Below are 27,786 nucleotides of genomic sequence, written 5' to 3' on the forward strand. Positions count from 1 at the left end.
ACTCAGCTTTCAAACTATGCTTCTGAATCTATCAACACTGCAGCTCCTTAGAATCTATGGCTGGCTAATAGCAACTAGACCCGAGTGTCTTTGAGAAACACCGTCCCAAGAGAAGCATCTATTGTACTCAGATGCCTTCCGTGGGGATCACAATCTCGTAATTACGATTCACGATTCAAAATAACAAAAGTGTCAGGAGTCAGTCCCCTTTGCATTCAGCACCCTTTTTTAACCGGTGCCCTGACATTCCACCACAGGGGTCGGATTTTCAGCGTCCAGTGGGGAAGTGTGCATACGGAGTGATCAAAGGGCCAATTAGTACGGCGTGACTTTTCTCACCTGGTTTCCAATAGATATACAAGCCTTGGAGTCTAAATCCCGAGGCGGCCTAGGAAAGATAAGGATAAAAGAAGCAGTGTGAGATATCCAGTCAACTGTGTCCTTCCCAAATAGGTCAGCTGATGGATTTGTGCTCTAAGGAAACTGCTGCAAGATCACGGTCAAACAGAGGGATGACGGGAAGAGGGTAGGGCTTGAAATAAAACGCATATGGGTTTCACTCACACCATCTCTCAAGAGTATCTCACTTCTCTAACAAGAGACAGTAATACATATACTTAGTGGTGCCTTAGAGATGAGTAGTAATTGAGATACTCCAATTAAAATCCTACAGTAAATGTTCAATAAGTGAAGAGGTGTGAGTGTCACATAGAACAAAGGTTTTGAAATCATGCGCTTCTGACCCCATGCACTGTATAATTCTGCTGGCTATGGAAAAAAAAAAAAAACTGATACCAGAAAAAGCTTTCTGAATAACCAAGAATCAATCCAAAGATCCAAGCCAGAGTGAAACGAATTGGTTTCTGGCGGCACTCACCTGTGCTGCATGGGGCAGCCTCTCTGCAGCCTCAGTTCTGAGCACAGAACATACATCCTCTCCACAGCATGAGCTGTCACATGCCATGACATGTCAATGTCATGAAGGACCCTGGACGCATCTACGGACTACTGCATAGGATTGTTGATGTGATTCACTAGGCATACAAACCTCTCTGCTTCATAATGGTTCCGTTATGAGAAACAAGGCTTCCGTATCACCCTACTACCATCCCTTAGAATTTAAATGGTATGCATCATACTGGAATCTTTAATTTTGAAAACTGCTCTTTGCCATGCTGACCTAAGGTTCATAAAACAACTGTTAAGTGTATCTTGTCTTGGGATTAGGACAGAATTTCGAACAATGTCCAAAATGGCCCTAACTCGAGTCTTGCTGTTTTGCAATACCTAGTTATAGCAAGTGGCATTCTCAGTACTGACAATTATGAGATAAAAACACTGATCAACTTAGAGAAACACTGAAGACACTCTACATATTGTCGTGTCAAATATTCAGCCACTGTATTGTGTATATAAAAACAAGCAAGCACATCTGTTTTGTTAATATGCAATTTTGCTTTAATATTCATCAATAGCTAAGTCATACATATGCCAAGGAGTTACCTTAAAATAAAATTATTTAGGATTTACTATTAGTAGGTTTCTGATATGTATTCCTCTTAAATACCCATATACATGAGGTTATATTTTAAAATTCATTGACCAAAAACAGGTCATGAGTGGAAAAAGCTTAAGTAGGCCTGACACAGACAATAATGCTATGGTGATACACTTTTAATGCTTTCTTTCATTCGAGAGTAGCAACATGTTCAATTATTTTTACCATTTGTTTCCATGATTGTTTTTTTTAAACTGGTATGTTGTCTTAACTTACAAAATGCTTACAAAACAAGAACTCCAAAATACTATGTCACACCCTCCCTGTTTTATTGGATGTCCAAAAGGTCTAGAAGGCCAAGTGACTTGTTCCTGACTAAGAACTCAGGTCTCCTGACTACCATCTCAGCATACTTTCCTATCCACAGGCCCACGTCCAGTGACATTTCTTCTGTACATAGGGAACATTCTATTCCAGGATTGTCTCAGGAGCCAGAGGTTTGCTGACTGTGTTTCCATGGTCTCCTCCTGGGCATTGGTTTTTATTATCTCTGCTCTGGGTTGGTAGAAGTCAACGGAAGAGAACAGTGTTTGGCTCTGGCTGGGCACCTCACCGAGAATGGAGAAGGATCAAAATAAAGGCAGCAAAAATAAGAGATGCCAAAACACAGGTGCTTGACATGCTCAAGCAAACAGAACAAGCAGCAGAAGAAGTCAGGCAATGTTGGTGCTGCCCTTACAAAGAACAGACACCCTAGCAATTGAGTCTCCTTGGATGCACGTTGGTGCCAGAACTGTCTGCAGAATGAAATAAAGGAAAAGTGGAGGGACGGGGAGAAGAAGAGAAGATGAAATGGGGAGAGAGGAAGGATCACTCGTCACCCTAGTTTGACGGAACTGTGGACTTGACAAACCTACTGTCGTCTGAGCAGAGAGCATAGACTTGGGAATTGCTTAGATCAGATTGGCCTGTTAGCATGCCTGTGGAGAACTGTCTCATTACTAATTAACTTAGAAGGGCCCAGCCCAATGTGGGCAGTGCCATTCCTATTCACATAGACCTGGGTTATATAAGGAAGCTTATATAAGCATGACCTGTGGCTAAGCCAGAGACTGAGCCAGAGCAGAGTTCCTCTAGAATTCCTGCTTTCAAGTTCCTGGTTCAGTTCTTATCCTGACTTCCCTCAGCGATGGGCCATGACCTGGACGTATAATCCAAATAAATCCTTTCCTCCCCTAAGAGTATTTATCGCACAGAAACAGAAAGGCAATTGGGACACTCGCTGAGCTCTCAATTTCTCCTTGTGTATTACGGTTTTATCTAATCTGCTGAAACCAATTATACAAATAAAATAATAAAGGTAAAGGAGGAATAGAAACATAAATGTGCCTGTCAACCTGAGACTTTCAGGGCAAGCCCTCCCTTACTTCAAACATGACTTCAGCTTGGCGGGACACTGGAAGCTTTGCTAGGCTCACTCGAAGCATGAGACTGACTGGCAGAGGAGAGAAGACAACTGACGTTATCACGCACATGTCATGATGGCCACGTGTGCCCTGTTTCTAAGCAGGCAATTTGTCTTCAGAAAAGCCTTCCAGGAGAATCGAGTTTCTACACCCTAATTTCTCATTCTTTTTTTAAAGATTTATTTGCAGTTTTTTAAAGTTATGTGTATGTGTGTGTGGGTATGCACACATGACTGTGGGTGCCTGTAGAGGCCACTAGATGGCGCCAGATCTACTGGGACTGGTAGTTGTGAGCCACCCAACATGTGTGCTGGGAACAAAATTCAGGTCCTCTGCAAGAGAAGTAAGAAATCATACCCCTGGACCATCTCTCTATCCCTAACTTCTCATTCTTAAAACAGTCAAAGCTGTTTTTCCTTAGTTGTTACAATTATTTCCACTAGTTGTAATGGCCCTTAAAAAGGAAAACAAATGTAACTTGAACAAAATCATTGACAATTTTCCTTGGTAAAGCTCTGGAGGAAAAAGAAAAGTCACTAAATATTTGGGCTACCTCTATTTTCTTGCCAACCAGTGAGATCACTGGATAGGGCCTCTTCCAGATCAAATCTTCTATTTGAAACCATGGTGCTTGCAAACCACCACCTATGACCCAGCCAGCTGTGAAAGTCTTTCATATATTTAATGATTCCACAATATCCCATAAGAATAACCAACAAAGAATATACAGTCGATGCCATTGTGGCCCACTGCAGCACGGAAGACTTACTCTCTGGTTTTCCCAAATGCTTGCTGCCCCAGACTCTGATCTCTGCTTATATTTCACGGCAACGTTATAGGGCATGGTGCCATTTTCTAAATGATGAAAAATGCACACCAGAAAAGTTTGGTGATTTTATGAAGAAATGTAATTGATGGCCACACTAAATATAAAACTTATGTCACCTGATCCTCAGCCTTGACCCAAGGAGAAAGAAGAGAAGAAAGAAGGTAAAAATCTGGATAACGTGCATTTCCCACTCCATGATTCCCATGTAAATCAGCCTGAATCAAGGGATGAGTTCCCCATACTCAGGCTGCTAATGAAAATGCTTATCCACCCAAGCCTCGGGCCTCTGGGTTCATCAGGTCTGCCAATAGCCTCAAAGGATGAGGCCAAGACTGACAGCTCAGGCTGGATTAGCTGATGCTGTCCTCCTCATATCCAGGGTTGAACATATTAGTTTGCCTGGGGTGGCCACAGTTAGCCACAGGAGGCTAAAACCATGGGTGGATATTTTTGTCAATTATTCAACATTTTATTCCTCTGGGGAAAGAACCAAATTCAGTAGAAAGTTCGTTCCCTGGAAGACCAAAGGTATTCCAAAGGTTGCCTAAGACAACCAGCAAATACCAGTGATGGCCTAGTTTGATAAGTGTTTATTTATCTACAACTGCATGCAAAGAATCAGTTTGTTGTTATATGTGCTATTCATTTATTTTATTAAACACCCGCCTGCTATGCAGATAATCAGCTCACTGAATACTATTACAGGCATTGTTTGTTTATCTTATTAAGGACCCACCTGTGTCAGAGACATTTATATAAACCAGCTTCTTTACCTTCTGTGATACTCAGGGTGCTGTGTCTCCACTTCGATGGGAAGAATTAACATCAAAAGACATAAAATGATTTAAGGTTCTTCAATAAGATAATGACATGAGGACCCATTGCTATACTATGATGAATTCTCACTACAAAGGTCAAGGATTCTCACCTATTAACCAAGAACTGTTAGGTCTGATCTCGCCTATAGCTAAGAAGAAGAGTCCTGAGCCTCCGGTATCCCTAGCTTTATATGCCAGCTTGTATACCTAAAAACTACGCCATGAGACTAGACAATGTGCAGTGACCTTTCACTGAGCAGCTATTATGATAGACGAAGACCTGGGCCACAGATGAGGGTTCCTAATCTAATAATGGTCTCCTCATTTGGTCCTAATCATTTGAAGAAGAAACTTAAGCTTGCTGCAACTAAGTTATTCGACTGGAGAAGTTTAGAATCCAATCATGAAACTATGCTGAAGGACTTTGCATACAGGATCTGACCCTTGAATACCTTTTCACTTCCCAAGTGAATAAGAAAAACTCCCTGACACACATACCAAGTGACTTATCAAGGTTAAATGGACTGCTAATTATTAGCATATACTTGGATTTGAACTAATTACTACCAGTCAAGGGAGGCGACAACTCAGAAACCAGAGGCAAAGACAGTGACCCAAGAATGAGCATGCAGCCGGGTGGTGGTGGCGGCGGCGCACGCCTTTAATCCCAGCACTTAGGAGGCAGAGGCAGGCGGATTTCTGAGGTCCAGGCCAGCCTGGTCTACAAAGTGAGTTCTAGGACAGCCAGGGCTACACAGAGAAACCCTGTCTCGAAAAACCACACGAAAGAAAGAAAGAAAGAAAGAAAGAAAGAAAGAAAGAAAGAAAGAAAGAAAGAAAGAAAGAAAGAAAGAAAGAAAGAAAGAAAGAAAGAAAGAAAGAAAGAAAGAAAGAAAGAAAGAGAGAAAGAGAGAAAGAGAGAGAGAGAGAGAGAGAGAGAGAGAGAAAGAAAGAAAGTTAGAAAATGTCTCTCAGTGTCTTTATGAACAAGGACAAGGTTATTCTAAAGCTAACAAGAAAAGACTCTTTCAAGAGCCAACGTAACTTTGGGATACATGCTTGTATATGTATGTGTGTGTACATGTAGGCATATGTGTGTGTATATATATGTGTATGTGTGTGTATTACAAAAGCCTATCATGCCCATCTGTAATGGGATCCAATCCCATCTTCTGGTTTGTCTAATGCACTCATATACATAAAATAAATAAACACATCAAAAAATAAATAATATTCCATCAAAATCAAATTTTTCTGCCCTGTAAAAAAAAAAGTCCTAATGAAAGAATGAAAAAGATGAATTGCACACTGGAAGAAGTATTTTCAAATGAGATAACTTGGAAAGTCCTTGTGCCTAGAATATATAATCAACAGCCAGTCACAGGGAGGCAGGGTTGCTCAGTGGAGAATGATCTCGGATTTACCAAACCTGAAGTCCTGAGTTCAATATCTGGGACCCGGATGGTGGAAAGAGACCTCTGACCTCCACAGGTGTACACACACACACACACACACACACACACACACACGTACGTGCACACACACACACACACACACACATACACGAGGGGGGAATAAAAAGAGAAAGGTTAATCATAAAGGGTAGTGGAGGTTGTGAGAAAAACCAACGTATAATGATATACATATGTGTATATGAAAGTTTCAAAGAGAATCCCATTTCTTTAAAATGCTAACAAAGAAAGTAAATTAAAAATAAAAAACAATCCTCTAATAAGATGTAGGCAAAAGATATGGACAAGAGATAGAGAGAGGCTTCAGCAGTTAAGAAAGTGCACTGCTCTTAGGGGTGCAGGAATCCTAAAATCTGGCTGACAACCACCTGTAAGTCCAGCTCCAGGTCGCCCCACACTCCCTACTAGAGTCTACGGACTTGGCACTCCGTGCAAATGGCTTCATCATACATAAGTAAAATACACTTTGTTGTAGAAAAAGACATGCGCAGACACCTCACCAGAGAAATGTATGTGGATGGAAAAGGAGTGTCTAAAATATTTCTATATAACTCACTGTTAGAGATGTTCAAGATAAAGCTATAGTCATCTATTACTCTACAGAAAGGCTTTTAAAAATCATACTAACAATGGAAATTCTAAATGCTGGCAGAGATGCAGAGAGATTCTATATATCCTTCAGATTCAATTGGTCAGAATATAAAATACTACTATCACTCAAGAAAACACACACACACACACACACACACAAACACACATAAACACACACACAAGTGTTTGGATAGCTAGTGAACTCAAGCAAGTTCTCTCATCTGTGCCAGCATGGCTTCTTCAGTTATGAGAACACTGTAGAGTTGTATAAAGTTGTTCACAAGCAGGCAAGCCGGTGTCTATAGACTTGGCCAAGAGCGTACTGGATTTTCATGCACATTCCTTTGCAACCCCCTCTAACTATAAAAGTCCTTCACAGATAGCACAAGGAAGCATCACATTTTACTGCAAGCTCTCTACAAGCCAGAGAGAAATGCTAAAGAAATGGGATCACATTTTTTTTTACATTTATAGTTGGAGAAAATGGCAAACTATGCAGATGAAAATTCCCCTTCAGACAAACCCGATATTTATGTAGGTAGAGGAAGAATGTCCTCCTACACATCTTCATGAAAGGAATATTCCAACTGAATTCAGTCTCTCAGCTACCCTAGAAAGTCTCTCAGTTGCTACAAGGCATGTGAGGGCCTCTCCTAGGCAATCTCTTAGTCATTTTCATGAGCACATGCTAACACTAGAGGGCGCACATCCTAACACTAGGGGGCGCTCTTTCTGATAAGATGTTTCACAGCTAAGGTCAATTGGCCTTTACCAGGAGGTTTAGTGAACTGTGGTCATCCAGACTCAGGGTTCAGCTCTCTGTACTCAGCCACTCCAGCGCTTCTACTGTGGTTTATGGTCTTGGATTCCCTACTCCTCGGACACAGAAACATTGATTCTTAAGACCTCCAGCTGCAAGGGAAATACCCAGCCAACCTCACAGACATGCAAGAGGAACTGAGCTCACTTAGGGCTTTGGGCCAAAGCTTCAGCTAATCAAGAGGCATTCCTTTAGTTTATTCTGTTTCTATAGATAGGGTTAAGTGTGAAAATGCCATGAATACCATCAAATACATCCTACCGTTTCAACTCAATTTTAAGAATATTGCCCTCCACATAAACACATGGATTTGTCTGTTCATTTGGTATCTACAGGGAAATGTTGAGCCAGTCCACACCTGGGAAACTTGCTGGGTATATATAGGATCTCAACTCCCATGTGGTATATAGCTCTCACACAGCTAGTAATTTGAGACACTGACTTCAAAGCTGTGAATCAGTGTAGACTAGAAGGCTGTTTTAGAACTCAAAAAACTGAGCTCAAGACTTTCCTCTCAAAGGGCTGTATTTTCTAACAGCCATGCGCAAACCAAAGACCTTGCTCACTATTCCCCCCCCCCAACCCCCCAGCAAGCATGGAAAATACAAGTGTCTCTGAACGGAAACATCATCTGGCCAACTTACGTGGAACTGGTCTGAGGTTGTTCAAACGCTTCTTTCGGAATCTTAAGGCCAGGGTTTCGCTTCTTGCCTATGGGGAAGGACAAAAGGAAACAGTTAAAAGTTCACCTTACCGCAAAAAAGCAAGGGGAGAGACTCCCAAGCAAAGGGAGAAACTCATCAAATGCACCTGCTCTCATCTCCCGGCTCAGAATACAATTTGCTAAGGGAGCAGCCAGGGCATCACACAGCTTCTCAAATGCAAGCTGGGGCCAGACATGGCATGCCCTGGACCCAGGCGAGCATATCATGTGAAAATATTCATTCTTGCTGGGAATATACCAGCAAACACTTGCCTGCATGATCCCCAGCACTGAAGAAGAAATGTCAGCTGTTTTGCTAAAGAGGTGGAACCTTCCTATCTGCTGAGACAACTGTCACAATAACTTCTTTAGTTGTTCTTTTATATAGCAACCGTGCTGGCAGAGGACACTGAATCTAAGGTGGAACATTTTGTTTGTTCGTTTGTTTTCGTTTTTTAACTGCAAGAAAATATCATCGATATCTCACAGTTTTCTAAATTGGACGGAGGTTGTTAGATATGATGGTGGAAGGGAATACAAAACAATTTAATCCCAGCACTCAAGACAGAAGTGGGTGGATCTCTGAGTTCGAGGCCAGCCTGGTCTACAGAGTGAGTTCCAGGCCAGCCAAGACTACTACACAGAGAAACCCTGTCTCAAACAACAAACAAACAAACAAACAAAAAACCCACTCATCTGCTGTTCTACCTTACTCAGCCCTCAGCTACCACTGAGAGGCTGAAACACTGAAGAGAGTCTGACTAACTACTGGGAGCGTGCAATGATACATTGACTCTGCTCTAAAAAGGACTAAGAAGGTGCAATGATACATTGACTCTTCTCTAAAAAGGGATTAGGAGAACAGCCGGGATCGTGCCTGGAGGTTATCGCTTCTGTGGGGTCCAGATGGGAACTCGGGCTGCTGTTGCTCATTCCTGGGCTAAAAGCTACAGGAGCTTTGGCTCAGGCACCTTCGCTGATGAGTCAGAAAGACCAGACAAGGAAATGTCAACTCAGGAACCAAACTGGGAAAATCAGTCATGTTAAGGACCTGGGAATTCCTTCCTGGGTGTAGATAGCAGGTATTTGCGCTTGGCAGAAGTCAAAGCAAAGATGGCTATGATGCCTATGGTCCTCCTCCCTGCTCTGTACTCCAAGTGTATGGGTGTGAGTGTTTTGCCTGCATGTATGTCTCTGTGCCACACGCATGTCATGCCTGCAGAGGCCAGAAGGCAGTATACTACCCCTGGAATTGGAGCTATAGACGTTTGGGGGCCACCTCATGGGTGTTCAGAATAGGACACAGGCCCTCCAGAAGGGCAGAGAGTGCTCTTAACCAAGAACTGGCGTTTAACTCTCAGTCTTCACGGTTGTAAAGGACAACCACAGGACATATGAACAATACTGAGACGGCCAAAGAACCCTTTTATTATGATCATACAGAGAAACGATCTATGTGTCTTATTTGAAAAAATAATAAGAAATTCATGACTAAAACAGGTTATGTTATTAGAACCCTAAGACAACCACAGGACATATGAACAATACTGAGACGGCCAAAGAACCCTTTTATTATGATCATACAGAGAAACGATCTATGTGTCTTATTTGAAAAAATAATAAGAAATTCATGACTAAAACAGGTTATGTTATTAGAACCCTAAGACAGAGTATAGTTGAACTTTTTCTATGTATTCTTCTAAAAAAAATTCAGTATCTAGATCAATTTAGCAAGCGGTATAAAGGCAATGATAGTCAGTAATCAGCATAGAGAACGCCTTTGGAGAACATCTTTTAGTAAACAGTTTTTTCTCAACAATCTCTTCATTTCCTTCAAGTGTTCTAGAAGAACCAATCAGTGTACACCATTATTCCCTCCTCCTGAATCTCAGAGGCCCCTTAGCACATATTTACGAAGTTAATCAGCCCTATACAATATGGACTTTTGAAGTATAGAACTCTTCACTGCACTGCTGGCTGCTGTGTCTGACGGTGAGATCCCAAATACATGGAGGGCTTAACTCTGAGGAGCCCCCACCCTCAGCAGAAGGACAAGGAGATGCAAATGGAGAGGAGACACTTCAAGGAGGAACCAGACGCCCAACTTCCTAATCGTGACAAATGGCTAGCAACCCAAGCAAAGAGGTAATGGGGAAAGCACAGCAAACATCACCTAAGGCTCCTCCCAAATGAAACAAGAGGACGTATATCCTGTCTGGAGTGGTCGTTAGAGGAAACCTTAGGCAGAAGTTACTCATCCTCACTGCTAACTTGGGTCCTATATGTCAGGTGTGAGGAAAAGAATGGTTGAAATTTAGAGGAAAATCACCTTTTAAAAATGCTGAGCATACCAGGAGCTGTTCCTAAGCAGCAACCAGTTCCGACTCCATCACGCAATAAATTATCAACACATCTGTCTAAGGACAGAAAGGCTGGGGGAAAGCAAGTGAGTGGTGGGGGAGGAGAAGGGGGTGAGGAGAGAAACCAGTGGAGTAGATGAGCAAAACAGTGAGCAATACAACCTGCCCTTGATCCCCCCCCAGCTTCCCAAGTGCGCCCAGCACCGCACACCACTCTGCCCCCCCCCCCCGCCCCCGCCGGCTTTGCAGCCTCTAGTGTCCTCTGACACCTCACTCTCTACACGTTAGAGATGTTTCACAGTGTTCAAAGTTCTCACAAGTGTAAAATTTCAAACCATTCAGCTCCTGACAGCAACAAGAATAAACCTCAGGAGACACAGAAGAACCCAGCCGGACATCACTTAGAAAAGTGTCCTCTTCCCTTGAAGATGTAAACCAAGTTAACCTGAAAACCACACGCATCTCTACCACCTTCCAGAACTTACTTGACCATCGTCAGAAGCTTCCCTGGCTTCCAGGGAGGTCTGCAAAGCTGCAAACTTGGAGCGGGCAGAAGGAATCCCCACAGAGGCCATCCTTAGCTAAAAGCTCCCAACCCGGCACGCTTCAGCTGGAGGCAAAGAACAGAGCAGGCTCCGCCTCTTGCTCTTGTGTGGTAGCAAAACTCCTCAGAGTTCATTGTTCCAGGGCTGTGGAAGCCACTCGGGGGTAGCAGAAGGTTAGCACGCCCATTCAGACACCCAGGGGTGGCATTGATCATTAACCAGCCCTGCAGTTATAAATCCCAGAAGTAACTCCGGGAGCGCAGTGCTCTCCGCCTTTGATAAACGGCTCTTTCATTTCCTAGCAGAAAGAAAAACAATAGGTGGTCCTTTTCCAGCTGTGTTTATTTCAGGGCAATCTGTTCCCTCAAGGAGGCTGCCAACACCTCGTGCTCACATTAACGCTGTGCTGGGGGAGGGGGGACCCGACGGGGAAGGGGAGAGGTGAATAACAAAGTGGTCAGGAACGTTAATCGACCTTTCTTTTGATAATCCAAACCAGAAATTGTTTAAAAGTCAGAAAATGGGCTTCATCTTCGGAAAGAACAGAAGGCAAGGATTCGCAGAGGGAACCTTGTCTGTTTCTTGTATTCCCTTTTCTTGATACAGACAGAAAGAGGGGAGCCAGCTTGACTGAACACACACATTTTGTGTTTCATCAGCATGCACACGCAAATGTGTGTTTGTGTGTATGTACCTGTGCGTGCATGTTTGGGGGAGGGTGCGGGGGTGGGGGGGAAGGTTTCTCTGCAAACAGTACCCTCCCAAGCCAGGTCGTGAGAACTCAGACCAGAAGCAAAATAGTACTGGGCTGAGACAGAAATTTTCAGGAAGAAAAAAAAAAATTACTAGGCCACATAGAAACGTCCTGGCATTAAGCGTACATAAAATGATGGGGTACAAATGAGGGCTCGCCCAGCGCCCACTCCTTGGGAGGGGGGAGGGGGTGAACACAAAGGCCTTTTCTGGTGTGTCTTATTACATAAAATAGAGGGCTACACTCTGGTGCCAACCCAAACAGCACACAGCCCCACACGGCTGGCAGAAGGTGCCACCCTGAGATAAGCGGGTGTCTCAGAATTTGTCAGCTCCACTGAAGGCTGTCGAGCACGACTTCAGGGGGGGGGGGGGAGCGGGTCTGCGCCTACTGTCATGGCTTCCCAGCAGGAAGAACAGCAGGTCGCCCGCTGGTGCTGAGCTTATTTTTTTTTCCTAGTGTGTTTCCTGGGGTGAATGCGGCTTCCAGCCAAGTTCCTGAGGACCTGGAGGCCTGGCTGCCCTCTCCCTACAAACCTGCGCCTGGCCTCGTGCTCCAAGTGTAGCTGGCAACAAAGCTCACAGAAAAGTGTCATTAGGTGCCATTTAACTACGGGGATCATATGCAAAGCGGCTAACGGAGCCAGGAGGAGGCAGGAGGTGCAGAGGTAAAGCTACCTTTACAAAGGCCACTAAGAAGAAGACATGGAGCCTCCAACAGGACTCAAAGACTCACATGCTATTATTGCACATCACTAAGACTCGTGCACAGAGTGCAAAAACTGGGGTTGGGGGGGTATACAACGTTTACAACAGAAAACTCAATGAAGAGCTCATTTGAAAACTTAGAATCACATTAATTAATCTCCTAGGGTGCCTGTCCCTACATGGTCCCCACTGCAGGGAGAGTACCCGCTGCTAGCAGACTTAACCTTCGGAATTCAGTACATTCACCACAGAAACCCCACAGAACCTCCCAAGCCCTTCCCCGCTCTATAACACAGCTCCCACGACCACCAGCCACTTATGCTCCTCCGTGTCTTATCCCAGTGCCTTTAAGTCCACATTTGCTTGTTTCTGACTTGCTGTCTGTCTCCCCGTCAAGAATGCAAGTTCCACGGCAGCGGCAAAAAACTGTGTCCAGTGTTTCTCATCATAAATATCTGTTTACTGAATCAAGGTCCGTTGTCTGTTTCCTGGCGGTTTAAACTGAGAGACATGGGAGGAGGAGGGAAGGAAAAAAGGAAAGAAAGAAAGAAGGAGGGAAGGAGGAAAAGGAGGGAGGGAGGGAGAGAGAGAGAAGGGAGGGAGGAGAGGAAGGGAAGGAAGAAGAAAAGGTAAGGAGGAAGGAAGAGAGGAAGGAAGGAAGGAAGGAAGGAAGGAAGGAAGGAAGGAAGGAAGGAAGGAAGGAAGGAAGGAAGAAAGAAGAGGGAGAGAGGGGATAGATGTTGGGGTTTTGTCTAAGCTCCACCCCACACCTACCTGGCAATAGCCAGGTATGCCCCGCCCCAGAGATCTGGCCCACGATAAGAGGGGCTACTTGCTCCTCCTCTCCCTCTTTTTGCTCTCAGCTCTCCCACATACTCTCACCTCTCTGCCCCTGGAGCTCTTCCCCCCTCCACGTGGTCATGGCCAGCCTCCACTCTCTCTATTCTCTCTCTCTCTCTCTCTCTCTCTCTCTCTCTCTCTCTCTCTCTCTCCCACTAACTCCCATCCCCTATTCTGAATAAACTCTATTCTATACCATGTCTGTGTGTGTGTGTGGTCCCTCAGAGGCAGAGGTGCCCAGGCAAGGGCCCGCCTGGACACCTTCCCCCATGCCGCCTAGCCACACTCACCTAACCCCCTATACTCCCCCCCTTTAAGCCCCTTCATCCTGCTGCCAAAAGTCCTTTAATGGAGGGAGGGAAGGGAGGAGAGGAAAAGAGGAAGAAAGAAAAGGAGGAAGGGAGGGAAAGAAGAAGGGGGAGAAACGAAGGGAGGGAGAAAGGAAGGGATGGAGGGAGGGGAGGGAGGAAAAAAGGAAGGAAAGGAATGGGGGAGTAAGAAAAGGAGGATAGGGAGGGGAGGAAGATGAAAACTATGAGGGAGAGGTAAGGGAGGGCTCAGGAAAGCTCCTCTGAGCACTAGTCTCCACCGGCCCTGATGGAGGAGTCCTTTAAGTACACTGTGTCAGCTGAGTCTGTGGGTGGCCTGGTGTGGCTGTCTGTTGTCAGCTCCAGTTTGTTTACCTTGAGGAACATTCTTCAAGATCACATTGCAAATGAGTAGCAGAACTGGTGTCTTGGTTCATTTGCCTGCTGCTGTGATAGCAGAGCTGGACACGAGCAAATTAAGAGAAAGGCCTTAGTTCTGCTCACGGTTCAAAGTACAGGCCACAGTGCTGGGGAGGTCAGACAGCCAGAGCTTGACGCCGCCCCCGCTGGCCACACTGTAGCAGTTAGAAGAGAGCCACAAAGACTTGCATGCTACTGCTAGCTCACTAGCTCTGCTTTAGGCAATACAGGTTCTCTTGCCCAGGCCATAGTCCCATCCACAATCAGAGTGCGTCTTCCCACAGCCATATAATGGAATCAGGATAGTCCCTTAATAGAATACCCAGGGGTCCATTTCCCAGGAGACTCTGGATCATGTTGCAGTTACTACAACCCATCACAAATAGGATTCGAAATCTCTTTTTTCCCCTCCATTTATTTATTTATTCACTTTACATCCTGATAACAGCCCTCCCCTCCTCCCAGTCCCTGCCCCACATAGCCCCTCCCCCACCCTCCCCTTCTACAGTCTTAAAGATGATTCCACTTCATTTGGGTTTTTTTTTTTTCCCTTTTCGTATTTCCCTCCCTCCCTTCCACATCTGTACTTTTTTAAAAATATGTATTTTTATTTTTATTTTTAATATGAGGTTAGCAGAATGCGTTGTCATAGGCACCTTGTGACTTCCAGTGACATCCTCAGAGCTCCTTCCCTGTGTGACTTATGCTAAAATTACATGTCTCTACAGATCATACAACTGGAACCCCGTGGTCACTGTGACCACCAACTATGGGAGCAAGGCCAGCTCTACAGACTCAGGATTTTTAAGGGTGTGACCTCAAAGCTCTCTCTCTCTCTCTCTCTCTCTCTCTCTCTCTCTCTCACACACACACACACATTGTCTCTATTTCTCTCACACACACTCACATATTCTCTATCTATCTCTGTCACACACACACTCACAAACACACATTTTAGGCTCCACAGTAACTTAGATTCCAGCCAGGGTCAAGAACCACTTGCCCAGCATAGAGTATGTCTAGATAAAGGTTTTCAATTTCACCATTTTTTAATAAATGCTTAAAAAAAAAAAAACTGTCTTCCTAGGCACCTGATACTTCCCCTACGACCTAGCAAGTTGTAAGAGTTGTAGGAATTAAATTCCAGGAGGCTGGAGAGATGATTCAGATGGTTAAGAGCACACGTAGCTCTTCTCAAAGACCAAAGTTTGTAGCCAGGTGGTGATGGTGCAGACTTTAGTGCTAGCACTAAAGGAGGCAGAGGCAGGAGGATCTCTGAGATTGAGGCCAGGCTGGTCTATGGTGTGAGTCAGAAAAGCCAGACCTACACAGAGAAACCTTGTCTGGGAAGAGGAAGGAAGGAAGGAGGAAGGGAAGGGGAAAAGGAAGGGAGGGAGGAGGGGGGAAAAAGGAGGAAGGGAAGGAGGGAGGGAGGGAGGGAGGGAGGGAGGGAGGGAAAATAAAAAGAAACCTAGAGAGTTAAGTTCCTAGCACGCACATCAGCTGGCTCACTACTGCCTGTAACTCCTTCTCCAGAACACATAGCGCCCTCTTCTGGACTCCTTGGTCACTGCCCTCATATGCATGTTCCTACCCATAGGCACAAGCTAATTACAATCAAAACTAATAAATCTTTTTTAAAATAATTAAATTCAAAGTAAAATTCCTCACTGTGGTAGCTGAGTCGCTGAACCGAAACGGGCAATAATTCACTAAAGTAGACATTACAAGGTGTAAAATCCATCTCTATGCAAATTCAGCTTCGAAGGAGTCAGCAGATAGGAAATTCCAATATTACGCTAGCGTCGAACTTATGTGGTGGATGATACCAACATTGCACTCAGAAGGCAAGAGTGGGGAAATCAGACACGGAGAAGAAGATGTCTCACAGGGAAAGCGGTGCTATGGGTATTCTTTAATAACTGACTTGGGGGTAGGTGAGAGTTCACTATTGAGATGGGTGAATCTCAGCTGTCCTCTTGACTGAATCTCTAATCAACTAAAAGAAGCATCTCCGGGTGGGTCTGTGAGGTCATTTCCTGAGGAAAGGATGAACAAACAGGAGGTACCATCTCCTTCCCCATCCCTTTCCCCCTCCCCTCCCCCACCCCCAGTGGGCAAGTATGAAGAGATTTGAAGGGCAAAGCAGAACTCCTTTTACTCCCTCACCTTCCCTCCTGGCTGGTGAGCAGATCGACTCTGCCATTGCTGTTGACATTTCTGCTCTCCTTAGCTGACATCAGAACCCAGACTCTTGGTCAAAGAGTATGTCAGAATGTGAGCACCTAGAAGGCTTTTCTTCCCGTGTGCTGGGGCACTATTTTTTTGACTTGGGGCATTTAAAGTATTTTCTGTTCTGTTAGCAATTTAGTGCTGATTACATGCTCTCGAAATATCCCAAATGTAAATCCCAGCAAGGCTCTCTCTCTCTCTCTCTCTCTCTCTCTCTCTCTCTCTCTCTCTCTCTCTCTCTCTCTCTCCTTGTGGTCTAGACTCAGTGTGAAGGGAGGAGACTAGCAGGGGCCCTGTGGGGAATCCCCGTCGCCCCCCCTCCCCAGCCCCTGCCCCTACATCTTTATTTATGGGCTACTCCGTTCCAGGAGCCATTATCAAAAGGAAGTGTGTGAAAAAAAACAGCGCTCTGAAAGAAAAATAGAGAAACTGATTGCGAAGAAATTTAGGGATGCGGTTATCTTTTCAAAATGCACGCCAGGCTTTCAAAGAGTTTTAGACAGGTTCGTTTTTCTAGATATAAACACTGAGATGTTTATAATGGTGTGCTTCTAGGATTTGCTTCAAAATTACGTGGACAGGAGAGAACTGCAAAGTGGAGATGAAAGTGAAAAAGAAGTGGCCGTGCGTTGGTAATTATTGAAGCTTGGTGATGACCACTCATTAGATTATGTTACTTTTGAGTGTATCTGAAATGTATCAAAATGTAAGTAACAATGAAACTGCGCTCCCCTGTGTGGATCTTTATTCCATAGGGCAGGAGCAGGCTTTCCTCTTCCTTCATGACTGGGTCAGTACCTCAAAGCCCAGTACATTTATTCTGTGCAGGCAAAGTGGAGAAAGCTGGCCTCCTTCCAGGTCTTTCGAATTCAATGCTAGATGAGCAGAAGAACCATAAGATGACCTCTAGCCCTTTCTCTGGGTTGGGTCCTGTAACTCAAACTCTCCAGCTAAAATAGAAAGTACACTGTAACAAACAAACAAGCAAAAGCAGTCTAATCCTTTGCCCTGGTCTGGATAAAGAGGCCAGGCATCGGCAAGGGTCGAGTTTTCAAAGTACATCCTGGTAACAGACCACAGCAGCTTGTCTCTTACTCAGCTACACATTCCCTGGCTTTGTTCTTCACTCAATGGTGACACATTTATTCAGGGGGTCCATGCTGTCCAGTTTCACAGGAATGACTCCTGGAAAGCCACAGAACTGAAATATGAGGTTCTCTGGAAAAAGAAAGCTAATCGATAAAGCAAATTACTTATTTTCAATGTGGTTCACTTTGTACTAGTGAACTAATATTTCAATAATATTTCAGATCCTCACGTAGCCCTTAATGAGAACATTACTCAGTCCTATAGAAACACAGAAGCCTTCATTCAGTCTGTACTCCTGAATGAATCATGATCCCTGTAATTAACACATGTCACTTCAAGCAATAGCTCAATGTGTCAGAAGAAGTCACGGTCTCTAGTCTTGAGCAATACGTCTAGAAACTGTTTTGGGTAGTCACCTTCAGACATATAAAACAGTTCATCTCCAAGACTGATCACAAGCAGAAAGTACACTGTAAGAACAGTCCTCTACTCTCTATATGATCACAGGGCCAAGCAAAAGGTATAGGTAGGTTCATATATGCCCTGTAATGTCTCATACATACTGGTACCTAAAGATCATTCCCAATATGGTTACAATGGCCAATCAAAAATGTAAGGGCTGGAGAGATGGCTCATTCATAAAGGGCTCTCCATGTCAGGTTCCCAGCAGCCACATGGTGACTCAGAACCATCTGCAACAGCAGGGGTTACAATATGTCCACTTCTAGCCTTCAAGGACACTGCATTCACAATTCATAGACATACACAGACACAAAATAACGATGCATACAAATTTTATTTCTAAATGTTAAATAGATATGCACATATAAAAGGATATGTATATTTTAAACATATATGCACATACAAATGTATATATACAAAATATATATACATGGATGGTCTGTAATTATTCCCAGATATAATAATCTTATAAGATTATTCTGTGAGTTTTCTGTTAAATGATTTTTTTTTTAATCTTAGATGTATGAGAGCTTTGCCTGAATGCTTAGTTCCTGCAGAGGTCAGAAGAGGGCACCAGCACCCCTAGAACTAGAGTTACAGATATTTGTGAGCCACTGTGTGTGGTCTGAGAACTGAACTCAGGCCCTCTAGAAGAGCAGCTAGTGCTCTTAGCCAGTGAGTCATCTCTCAGCAGGACACTGCACATTTTTAATGTATTGACTATCAGTAATGTTACTAATGGAAAACTAGACATTCTTATTAGAGAGCAGGATGAAGGTTTGAGGGAGGTACCCCAGGTTTTGGGAGGGGGAGTCGATGACTTTTAAATCTTCAACAAAGTTGTTATATGCATTAATTTGGAATACAACTTAACAAGATCCTGTTTTTAAAAGGGGTGGGGTTGGGAGAGGCCAATAGAAAAGGACTCCTTGGTGCTGGGAACTTGGGAGCTTTATCCTTAAAATGGGACTAGTAGCACCCACAGCAGTAGACTGAAGGCAGCTAAGCAGCATTTGTACCGACACTGGATAAGCAGAAGCTAGAAAAATAAAAGCTGAATTGCCAAGGAAGCTACACTGCAGTTCTGTGGTTGGTACTGTGTTATAAACAAACGGCTGTTCATGATTAAACACTTGAATTTCTTAGGAGTTTAGTATATGTAACATGGCATCTCCAGTAGTCTCCATGACTTAAGGATCACGGCAACTCCGTGTGACCTTATCTCTGCTATTTCAAGGACTTGGTCCAGATACATAGAGCTTCTATATGGACAGACAGTTGGCTTTCCCATACAGCACAATTGCATTTAGTGTTTCAACAGAAATTGTTCTTCATCATGTGGCTACTTGTGGGAGGCTTGTGGCTGAGCTGTGTCTGTGCTATATATAAATCCCAGGATCCACAGAAAACTGTTGAGGAAAATGTCCACGGACCAGATTTTCTGCTTCTCTGACATGGCTTCTCCAGATACCAGATACTACGTGCAGGCCATAAAGATGTTTGCTAGGAGCTGTTGGGGTATGACCAAGGTCTGCCAAAAGGCTCTAGACTCAATTGAAAAAAAAAAAACCAAAACAAAACAAAACAAAAAAGCCGTCTACTCCCAGGGGCTTAAGATATTTTAATCTTTCTGGACTTCAGTGTCTCATCCCATCCTCCCTCGCACCCAATCCAAGAATGGAAAACATTGGGTCAATTGACCAAGTAATTGGCTCAGTAATTGACGCTCTGGTATTTAAGAGGAGTACTTTATCAACTTCACAGATAAGATCATGAGGATGGCAGCTCTTGAGTGGCATTTCTACTGGACTCCACACCCTCTCCCTGAGGATGTTCTGATGATGTTGATAAGCCTGCTGGTCTGTCTGACATAAATCACTTAAGCAGGAAAGTAGGTGGATATTTGAAAGCTGCGACTGTGATCGGTGACTGCAAGTTGCTGAGTCTTAGGGATGCTTGTGTGTCCTGTGTGCTCAGAGTCCCAAGGGGCTCTGGTCTCTTAATGGATATGATAACTACCTTATCCTGCAGCAATCTCCATCTACCTGGACCTTCTGGGTTCCTGTTAGTGGAGTCAATTGTCCCAGAACAGACTAAACACCAAGGGTCACTATCACTGTCACTCACATCTGGCTTTATGGTGGGCATTCAAAATAAAATAAACAGACTAAACAGAAGGGATCGCAGTGAGCCTTCCACTGTCTTGGTACATTTCTAAGAAGGAAGACTGCCGATTTTTCCCCAAGAAGTTTCCTGACTCCTTAAAAAAAACAAACAAACACACCCTTGTATCAATTAACATTCCCATTGCTCCCAGAACCCACTATGGTTTCCGGGCTCTAAGTTAGTGCCCCGGAACATGACTGAAAAATGACTTTTTCAGAGCAGTTCCTTTGCCCCCTCATCTATACATCAACTGAGTGCATAAGGGACACATTCTTGATTTAAGTTTAACACAAGGCTCTTTGTGAGCACCTCCACTGAGGCTTCATTGAAGTAAAAAGGAGAAAATCTGCAGACCTGTCGAAACCACAAATTACATACAAGAAATCAGAGAACGGAGTGGTAAAGAAAAAAAAATAAAAATAGAAGGAGAGTTTAGATGCTTGATCTTTTTGGAATGTGTGTTATTACTTTATAGTTTTATATATACATATATTATATTACTATATATACATGTATAAAGTATATAAATATACATATTATATAATAGATTTAAATAAACAAAATATATAGCATATATATGAACATATATTTATATATAATGGAAGCATCATATATATGATATATATAATGAATATATATGAATGTATATGTGTATGTGCATATATTTAATATATAATATATTCGTATATTTGATATATAAATATAATATTTGATATAATATATAATAAAATATATTAAACATATATTCAATATATAAATATAACATATATTTAATACACACACACACACACACACACACACATATATATATAAAATTTGAGTTAGAGTCAAAGAAAGAATCCAGTGAGGAAGAAAGGTCAAAAGATGCCTGAAACACTGTTTACAGTAGGCAAGTTAGAGAACCAAACTAAACACCCATCCACAGATGATGGATAGTGAAAATGTGGTAAATATACACACTAGAAGAGTAGAGTATTACTCAATCCTAAAGAATGAAGTGATGTCATTTTCAGGAAAATGGACAGACCTGGAGATCATGTTACACAGAACAAAACAGACTCAGACAAACACCATGTTTCCTTTCCTATGCACAATCCAGATGTTTAAAATGATGTGAAGTAGAAGGAGACCATCAGTTGAAGGGAGAAGAGGATAAAAGCTGGGAGGGAAGATGGGTATAGTCAGAGCATATTATACAGACGAGTGAAATGTTTTAATAAAAATTACTATTTAGTGCAATTAAAAATAGGATATATAAATGAAGTTTTAAAAACCAGAAATAAAAAAATAAAATAAAATGGCAGAGTCAGGAATATCAGCCATTCTGTAAAGAGCTTGGGAAACAAATTCAGTTCCTGCACCTGTATTAAAAAGTCAGGTGTAGATACAGTGTAGCAAGCATCTGTAAGATGCAGATACAGTGGAGTGAGCATCTGTAAGATGCAGATACAGTGAAGCAAGCATCTGTAAGATGCAGATACAGTGTAGCGAGCATCTGTAAGATGCAGATACAGTGAAGCAAGCATCTGTAAGATGCAGATACAGTGAAGCAAGCATCTGTAAGATGCAGATACAGTGGAGCGAGCATCTGTAAGATGCAGATACAGTGGAGCAAGCATCTGTAAGATGCAGATACAGTGGAGCAAGCATCTGTAAGATGCAGATACAGTGGAGCAAGCATCTGTAAGATGCAGATACAGTGGAGCAAGCATCTGTAAGATGCAGATACAGTGGAGCAAGCATCTGTAAGATGCAGTTACAGTGTAGCAAGCATCTGTAAGATGCAGATACAGTGGAGCAAGCATCTGTAAGATGCAGATACAGTGAAGCAAGCATCTGTAAGATGCAGATACAGTGAAGCAAGCATCTGTAAGATGCAGATACAGTGGAGTGAGCATCTGTAAGATGCAGTTACAGTGGAGCAAGCATCTGTAAGATGCAGATACAGTGTAGCAAGCATCTGTAAGATGCAGATACAGTGGAGCAAGCATCTGTAAGATGCAGATACAGTGTAGCAAGCATCTGTAAGATGCAGATACAGTGTAGCAAGCATCTGTAAGATGCAGATACAGTGGAGCAAGCATCTGTAAGATGCAGATACAGTGTAGCAAGCATCTGTAAGATGCAGTTACAGTGGAGCAAGCATCCAGAAGCATCAGGAAGCAGAGACAGGAGGATGCCTGGGGCTCCCTGACCAGCTGGGCTAGAAAAATGGATGAGCTCCCCATCCAGTGAGAGACTGTATTTCAAAAAGATAGAAGAATACACCTGATTTTGGTTTCTGGCCTTCATGTGCACCAGCATCTGCACACCATACATGTACAAGAGTGCACGCGCTCACACATGATGTGGCCATATGCTAATGAACAGCATAAACAAGTGTTCAACTGAGGGTAGGCTCTGAGAAAATAAATTCTATACAAAAAAAAGGAAACAGGCAAAAATGGTGACAATACAAACCCTCGTGAAGGGAAGCCAAGAGAGGGGCTGAATGTGGACACACACCAGCGTGTTCCGCCCAGATTTCTCCTGGGGTCCTAGAAAACATGATACTACAAAATGCCTGAAGTGGGCAGACTGGCCAGCTAAAGAGTTTCACATGACACTGTACCCAGTCCTCCCACGAGGAAGCAGGAGTGCTCCCTGAGAAGCAGAGGAGAGAAATCAAATGGGCAGCCACGCTGCTAGCACAGAGAGCAGTGGGGTCCTAAAATGCCTTCAGTTCTATGAGCCTCCTCTGTCCCAAACTAAGCACCAGGACACCGGGAAAATAAGTGACTCAGAAACAGTTCCCAGTCCAAAGACTGTTCCGGAATCTCAGAGGTCACAGGAGGTCATGTGACACATTTAAAGATCAGCCCCCCCCCCATCTGTGCCGTAAGGCCCTAGATATAAAGCACGATCAATTGTGTGTGTGTGTGTGTGTGTGTGTGTGTAGATATTTGTTTGCATGCTCACTGGTGTGCAAGGGCATGTGTGTGCACGTGTGTGTTGAGGCAAGAAGACACCGCCAGCCATTATTCCTCAGGCTCTGTCCACCTGGCCTGGTGTCCACCCATCAGTCTAGACTGGCTGGCGGCAAGCCCCAGGGATCCACCTGTCTCTGCCTCCCATCCCTTGGATCAGAAGCACACTACCATGCCATTTTTTTTTATTATTATTAAACATGAGTCTTGGGGCTCAAACGTAGACCTTCATGCTTACAAGGCAAATACTTAAATGACAGAGCATCGTTCCAGGCCCAAAATGAACACTGCTTTTTAATTATTTTTTTTTCTATAACCTCCCAGTTCAGATTGATTTTGATGCCCCCCCCCATTTTTTTTCAACAAGTATTTCACTCATTGAGTTCTCAGGAAGTATAAGCTTTCTTTAAAAGATTTCTCTCACCTACCCATCTCTATAGCCCCAATGCTTCCTATGGTTTCTCATTGCAAGATCAAAAAAAAAAAAAAAATGGATTACTCTGAGAAACTGCTGAGGTCCCGTGGTGGTCCTGAACCTCCACTCCCCTTCTCCACAGTGCTGGGAATAAGCATTCACTGATGCTAGGACATGTCTCAAATTAAACAAATAGACACAGCCACTGATGACAGTGTCTCTCTCTTTCATGCAAAACACTTCCTGTCCTGGATACACAGGCAGAGGCCGTGGTCATCGCTGGCCACACCAGGCTGCCTTCTGCACATTTACTCACCGGCATTATTTTCAGATTTTCGAAATAAGTGTGCAAGTGCAAGCCAAGACCTAGCTCAGTCTGAGGTAGGAAGGAAAACGGAGACACTTACACTCAGCATAGACGTAAGTTCAAAACCTGCCAGGATTTATGAGGGAGGACTCTCCTGGGGGAAGCTAAGAAGCAGAGTAGCTGATAATGAAGAGACTGTAAACTAACAGTGCCACCAAAGGAATCGATGAAGTACTCTCATCTGCAGCTGAGTTTCTTCTTGAGTTCTGCTCTGCGTTAGCAGTGAGCGGGATTGTGAAATATGAAACGACATCATATAGCACTCTTGCTCCTAAAATATTTGGATCAATTTATAGAATGTTCGGGTGATGTTCCCAGAGGCTTCTGGGAGGACAAATGGAGTAGCCAACTTCTCTCATGGACTAAATGGGCTACAAGGGAGAATAAGAATAAACCCTTGAGATTGAAAGATTGAATTCCAGGTCTCTTCTCTGCAAGATATGTCCACACTTCCCTGCCAGTTGCCACCACCTATAATTTACACTCTTCCCAAGCAGTGGCGGGGTGTTGGGGGAGGGAAAGCTGGAGAGATAAATCAGTGGTTAAGAACGAGAACGGGGAAGTGGGAAGGGGTGGGTGGGAGGACAGGGGGAGAGAAGGAGGCTTACGGGACTTTCGGGGAGTGGGGGGGGTCTAGGAAAGGGGAAATCATTTGAAATGTAAATAAAAAATATATCGAATAAAAAAATGAAAAAAAAACAACAAAGATAATTTTCTCATTTACATGAGACACATTTTGAGTAATTAATAGCTACATGTGTTATTAGCTACCATATTAGACACTATACATGTAGGATAATCTCTTTTATTACAAAAGGTTTCTATGGTCTATTTTACTCTGGAAACATGAATGGCCTCTCAGAATCCTTACTCTCAAAATTCCTGCTATATACCAATTTAGTAAATGTATCAAGTATATGGCTGTGATTAGTAACATGAGTGACATTAGTTTGTGTGTGTGTGCATGTGCACACGTGTGTCTATTTCCTATTCTGTTTACTAAGTTACTTTTGATGTTAAGATTTCTAAGATTTCAAATCTCAGGAAATTTATTACTTTCAATTCAATTTATATCTATGTTACTGGATAGGATGGACTCCAAAATAAAATGTACAACTTAAAAAACAAAACAAAACAAAACAAAAAAACAAAAAAAACAAAAAAAAAAAAAAAGAAAGAAAGAACGCTTGCTCTAGCAGAGGGCCTGGATTCAGTCCCCAGCACCCACCTAGTGGCTCACAACCATTAATAATTCCACTTCCAGGGGTTCCCAGGTACCGGCGCTGTTTTGGAATGCTGTAGAACGTTGGGAAATGGGGACTATTTGGCTGAAGTAGAAACACAGGGGTGGCACCTGGGATTTTAGGCTAGCCCCACTTCTACTCAAGCTCTCTGCTGATTTGTCTACACAGATCCAGAGTCCCACTGCCAGGCCTCTCCTACCACGAATCTGTGAGCTAGAAATCTTTCCCTCCCCTGAGCAGTGAGAAATATAACAAATACAGACCACCACCCCCACCTCCCAAGAAATAGCCAAGAGCCGTTAGATGGAAGCCCACTTCTCTTGCTTTCATTTCCTTCGCTGTGATAAAATATGTGACAACAAAAAACTCTAAGGAGAATGGAGTGATGCTGCTTCCCAGTTCCGTGTCAAAGTCCATCACTGTGGGGAAGCCACAGCAGGAGGAACATGAGACAGCTGATTATTCACGTTCACTGTCAGGGGCAGAGAGACATGAATGCACGCATGCGTAGAGCTCAGCCAGCTTTCTCGACTCCCATAGGGTCTGTCCGGAGTGTCGCGCCAGGCACTGTTGCTGTCTATTTTCAGTCTGAGTCTTCCTGAACCTATTAAGGCTCTTGAGACAATCCCCCACAGACACGCCCATGGGCCCATCTGATCTAGACTCTTCCCAAGGAATTCCATCTCGTGTCAAGCTGGCAAGTAGCACCAATCAACCACAACACCTAACTTTAGTCAGGGTTGTATTCCTTTGGGCCAGGCCACACCTACAACCTTAACGTCCTGGAATATCTTAGTTTGTTTCCTCTGCAACACACACACACACACACAAGTTCAGCCTGGTTCTTCCTCCCAGCCCCATGCTCCCAGAAATAAAACCCAGATTCAAAATATATTTACAAGCACTTTGATACCTTGGTCACAGATCTAGACTCTCCTCTGACTAGATTGTACCTTAAAATAACCCATTGACTCTAATCTACATTCTGCCACATGACTGACTACCTGTGTTTAAAGTACCATGTGTCTGTCTCGTCATATCTTCCTGGGATAATCTCCATGCCTTGCTGCTCTATCCCAGAATTCTTTCTTCTCCCTCCGAGATGTCCCACCTTCTATTCTAACCTTTCCTATAGGTCATAGGTTCTTTTAATTGACAAATCTGGCATCCATACAATACACACGATTCTCTCTCTCTCTCTCTCTCTCTCTCTCTCTCTCTCTCTCTCTCTCTCTTCGACATATATATATAGAGAGAGACAGAGAAACAGAGAGACAGAGAGGCAGAGACAGATAGACAGACAGACAGACAGACAGACAGGCTAGCTTCTGACATTTTACCATAATCATCTTAAAAGCTGCCCCTCATCCTTTATCTCCTCTGCTCTCCCTCCTTCTTACAAGACTATATATCTGTGTATTTATTTGCTGCTGTGCACAAGCTGGGGATTGGTCAGTACCCTTACTACAAGACCCAAAGCGAGGCTCCCTGCAGAAATGCCCTGTGCTAACCTCTCGGTTGCATAATGAGTTGTTATTCCCACTGTGCGAATGAGAAACTGAACTTTAGAATGAGCAAGTAAATAAGCTACTATATTCCAAGGAGATCAGAGGGGAGCCGGTGTGCATGGGTCCTGACCTGCACTTTCCTCACCGGGCTACGTGAGGAGTAGCATGTGAATGGATATATAGTCTACGTCTTTCTGCTTGCTTTCTCCTTCAGAACCCAAGGAAGCTTTGCAGTCAAGTATAGGTATAGATCAGCTTCCATATAAATGCAACTTGAGAAGTACCTCCTCAGTTTCTAGATCCCTGTTCTACAAGGTCCCTGACCCCTGAAAGCAAGACAATCATGTCTTGACTGCTGAAGTATGCAGGGCCCCCTGCAATCAATGAAAAATGACAGATGGGGCCAATGAACGGTCCTGTTAGTCTTCTGAGGTGGATCACAGAAACGTGAACTGAGCAGCAATCTGAGCGCTGGCCATATGCCTTGTCACTCAAGCCATCCGAATCAGTGGATTCAATGGTGGTTGGTGGAAAAAACAAACAAAAGAAAACCTGCCATGGATATCAGCCAATTTCCTTGCCTCAGTCTCCCAGGGCTCCCACAATGACCCTACAATGGTGAGTTAAGTGATTCAGGCTGGGCATACATAGAGTGCTACAGATCCCTCTTATCAATGACCAATCCATAGCAGATAACAGACTCTTAACAACAAGGAGATGAGCAGGCTTTTGGGTGGAAGGTCGTTCTTGGTGCTATCTCCGTTCAGGAGAGGACATAGCAATTCACGTTACTACAATTGACACCTACGTCAGATACGAGTGTATCTCTGCCCAAGGTACCCCCTTTAAGCACCACTTTCTGAGAATACAAGAGTGCCTAACCCACTTCATGGTGCTTTGTAACATTGTTTCAGACCAGGAGGAGATTGACAAACCAGGAGAGGGTCACCAATAAGTGCATGGCCCACTGTAGATGCTACTACTAGGAAGAAGACAGCTAATTGAAACTCTCAGAAATTACAAAATGCACTTAACACACCTAACCTACCACATCTTATAGCTTACTAGCCATGGGGTGGAGAGCAAGTGAATTCAATTGATGTCGACCTCCTACTCACTTTACACACACACACACATACACACACACACATACTTAGGTGCATGGACTTGTGACCATGTACATGTACGTGTGCATATACACATACA

General features: G+C 43.6%; 1 protein-coding gene across 1 annotated transcript in view; it reads right to left on the minus strand.

The window, feature by feature from the left end:
- The window catches only part of Map2k6 (mitogen-activated protein kinase kinase 6), a 122,528-nt gene that overhangs the window by 29,578 nt on the left and 65,164 nt on the right, over positions 1–27,786 (minus strand). The window contains exons 2-3 of the mRNA XM_052196428.1: positions 8,139–8,205; positions 340–388 (exon numbers count right to left, since the gene is read on the minus strand). Coding sequence (XP_052052388.1) covers positions 340–388; positions 8,139–8,205 — 116 coding nt within the window. The remainder of the gene's footprint in view (positions 1–339; positions 389–8,138; positions 8,206–27,786) is intronic.

The sequence above is a fragment of the Apodemus sylvaticus genome, chromosome 10 (genome assembly GCF_947179515.1).
Source record: "Apodemus sylvaticus chromosome 10, mApoSyl1.1, whole genome shotgun sequence".
In the NCBI taxonomy this organism is placed as follows: domain Eukaryota; kingdom Metazoa; phylum Chordata; class Mammalia; order Rodentia; family Muridae; genus Apodemus; species Apodemus sylvaticus.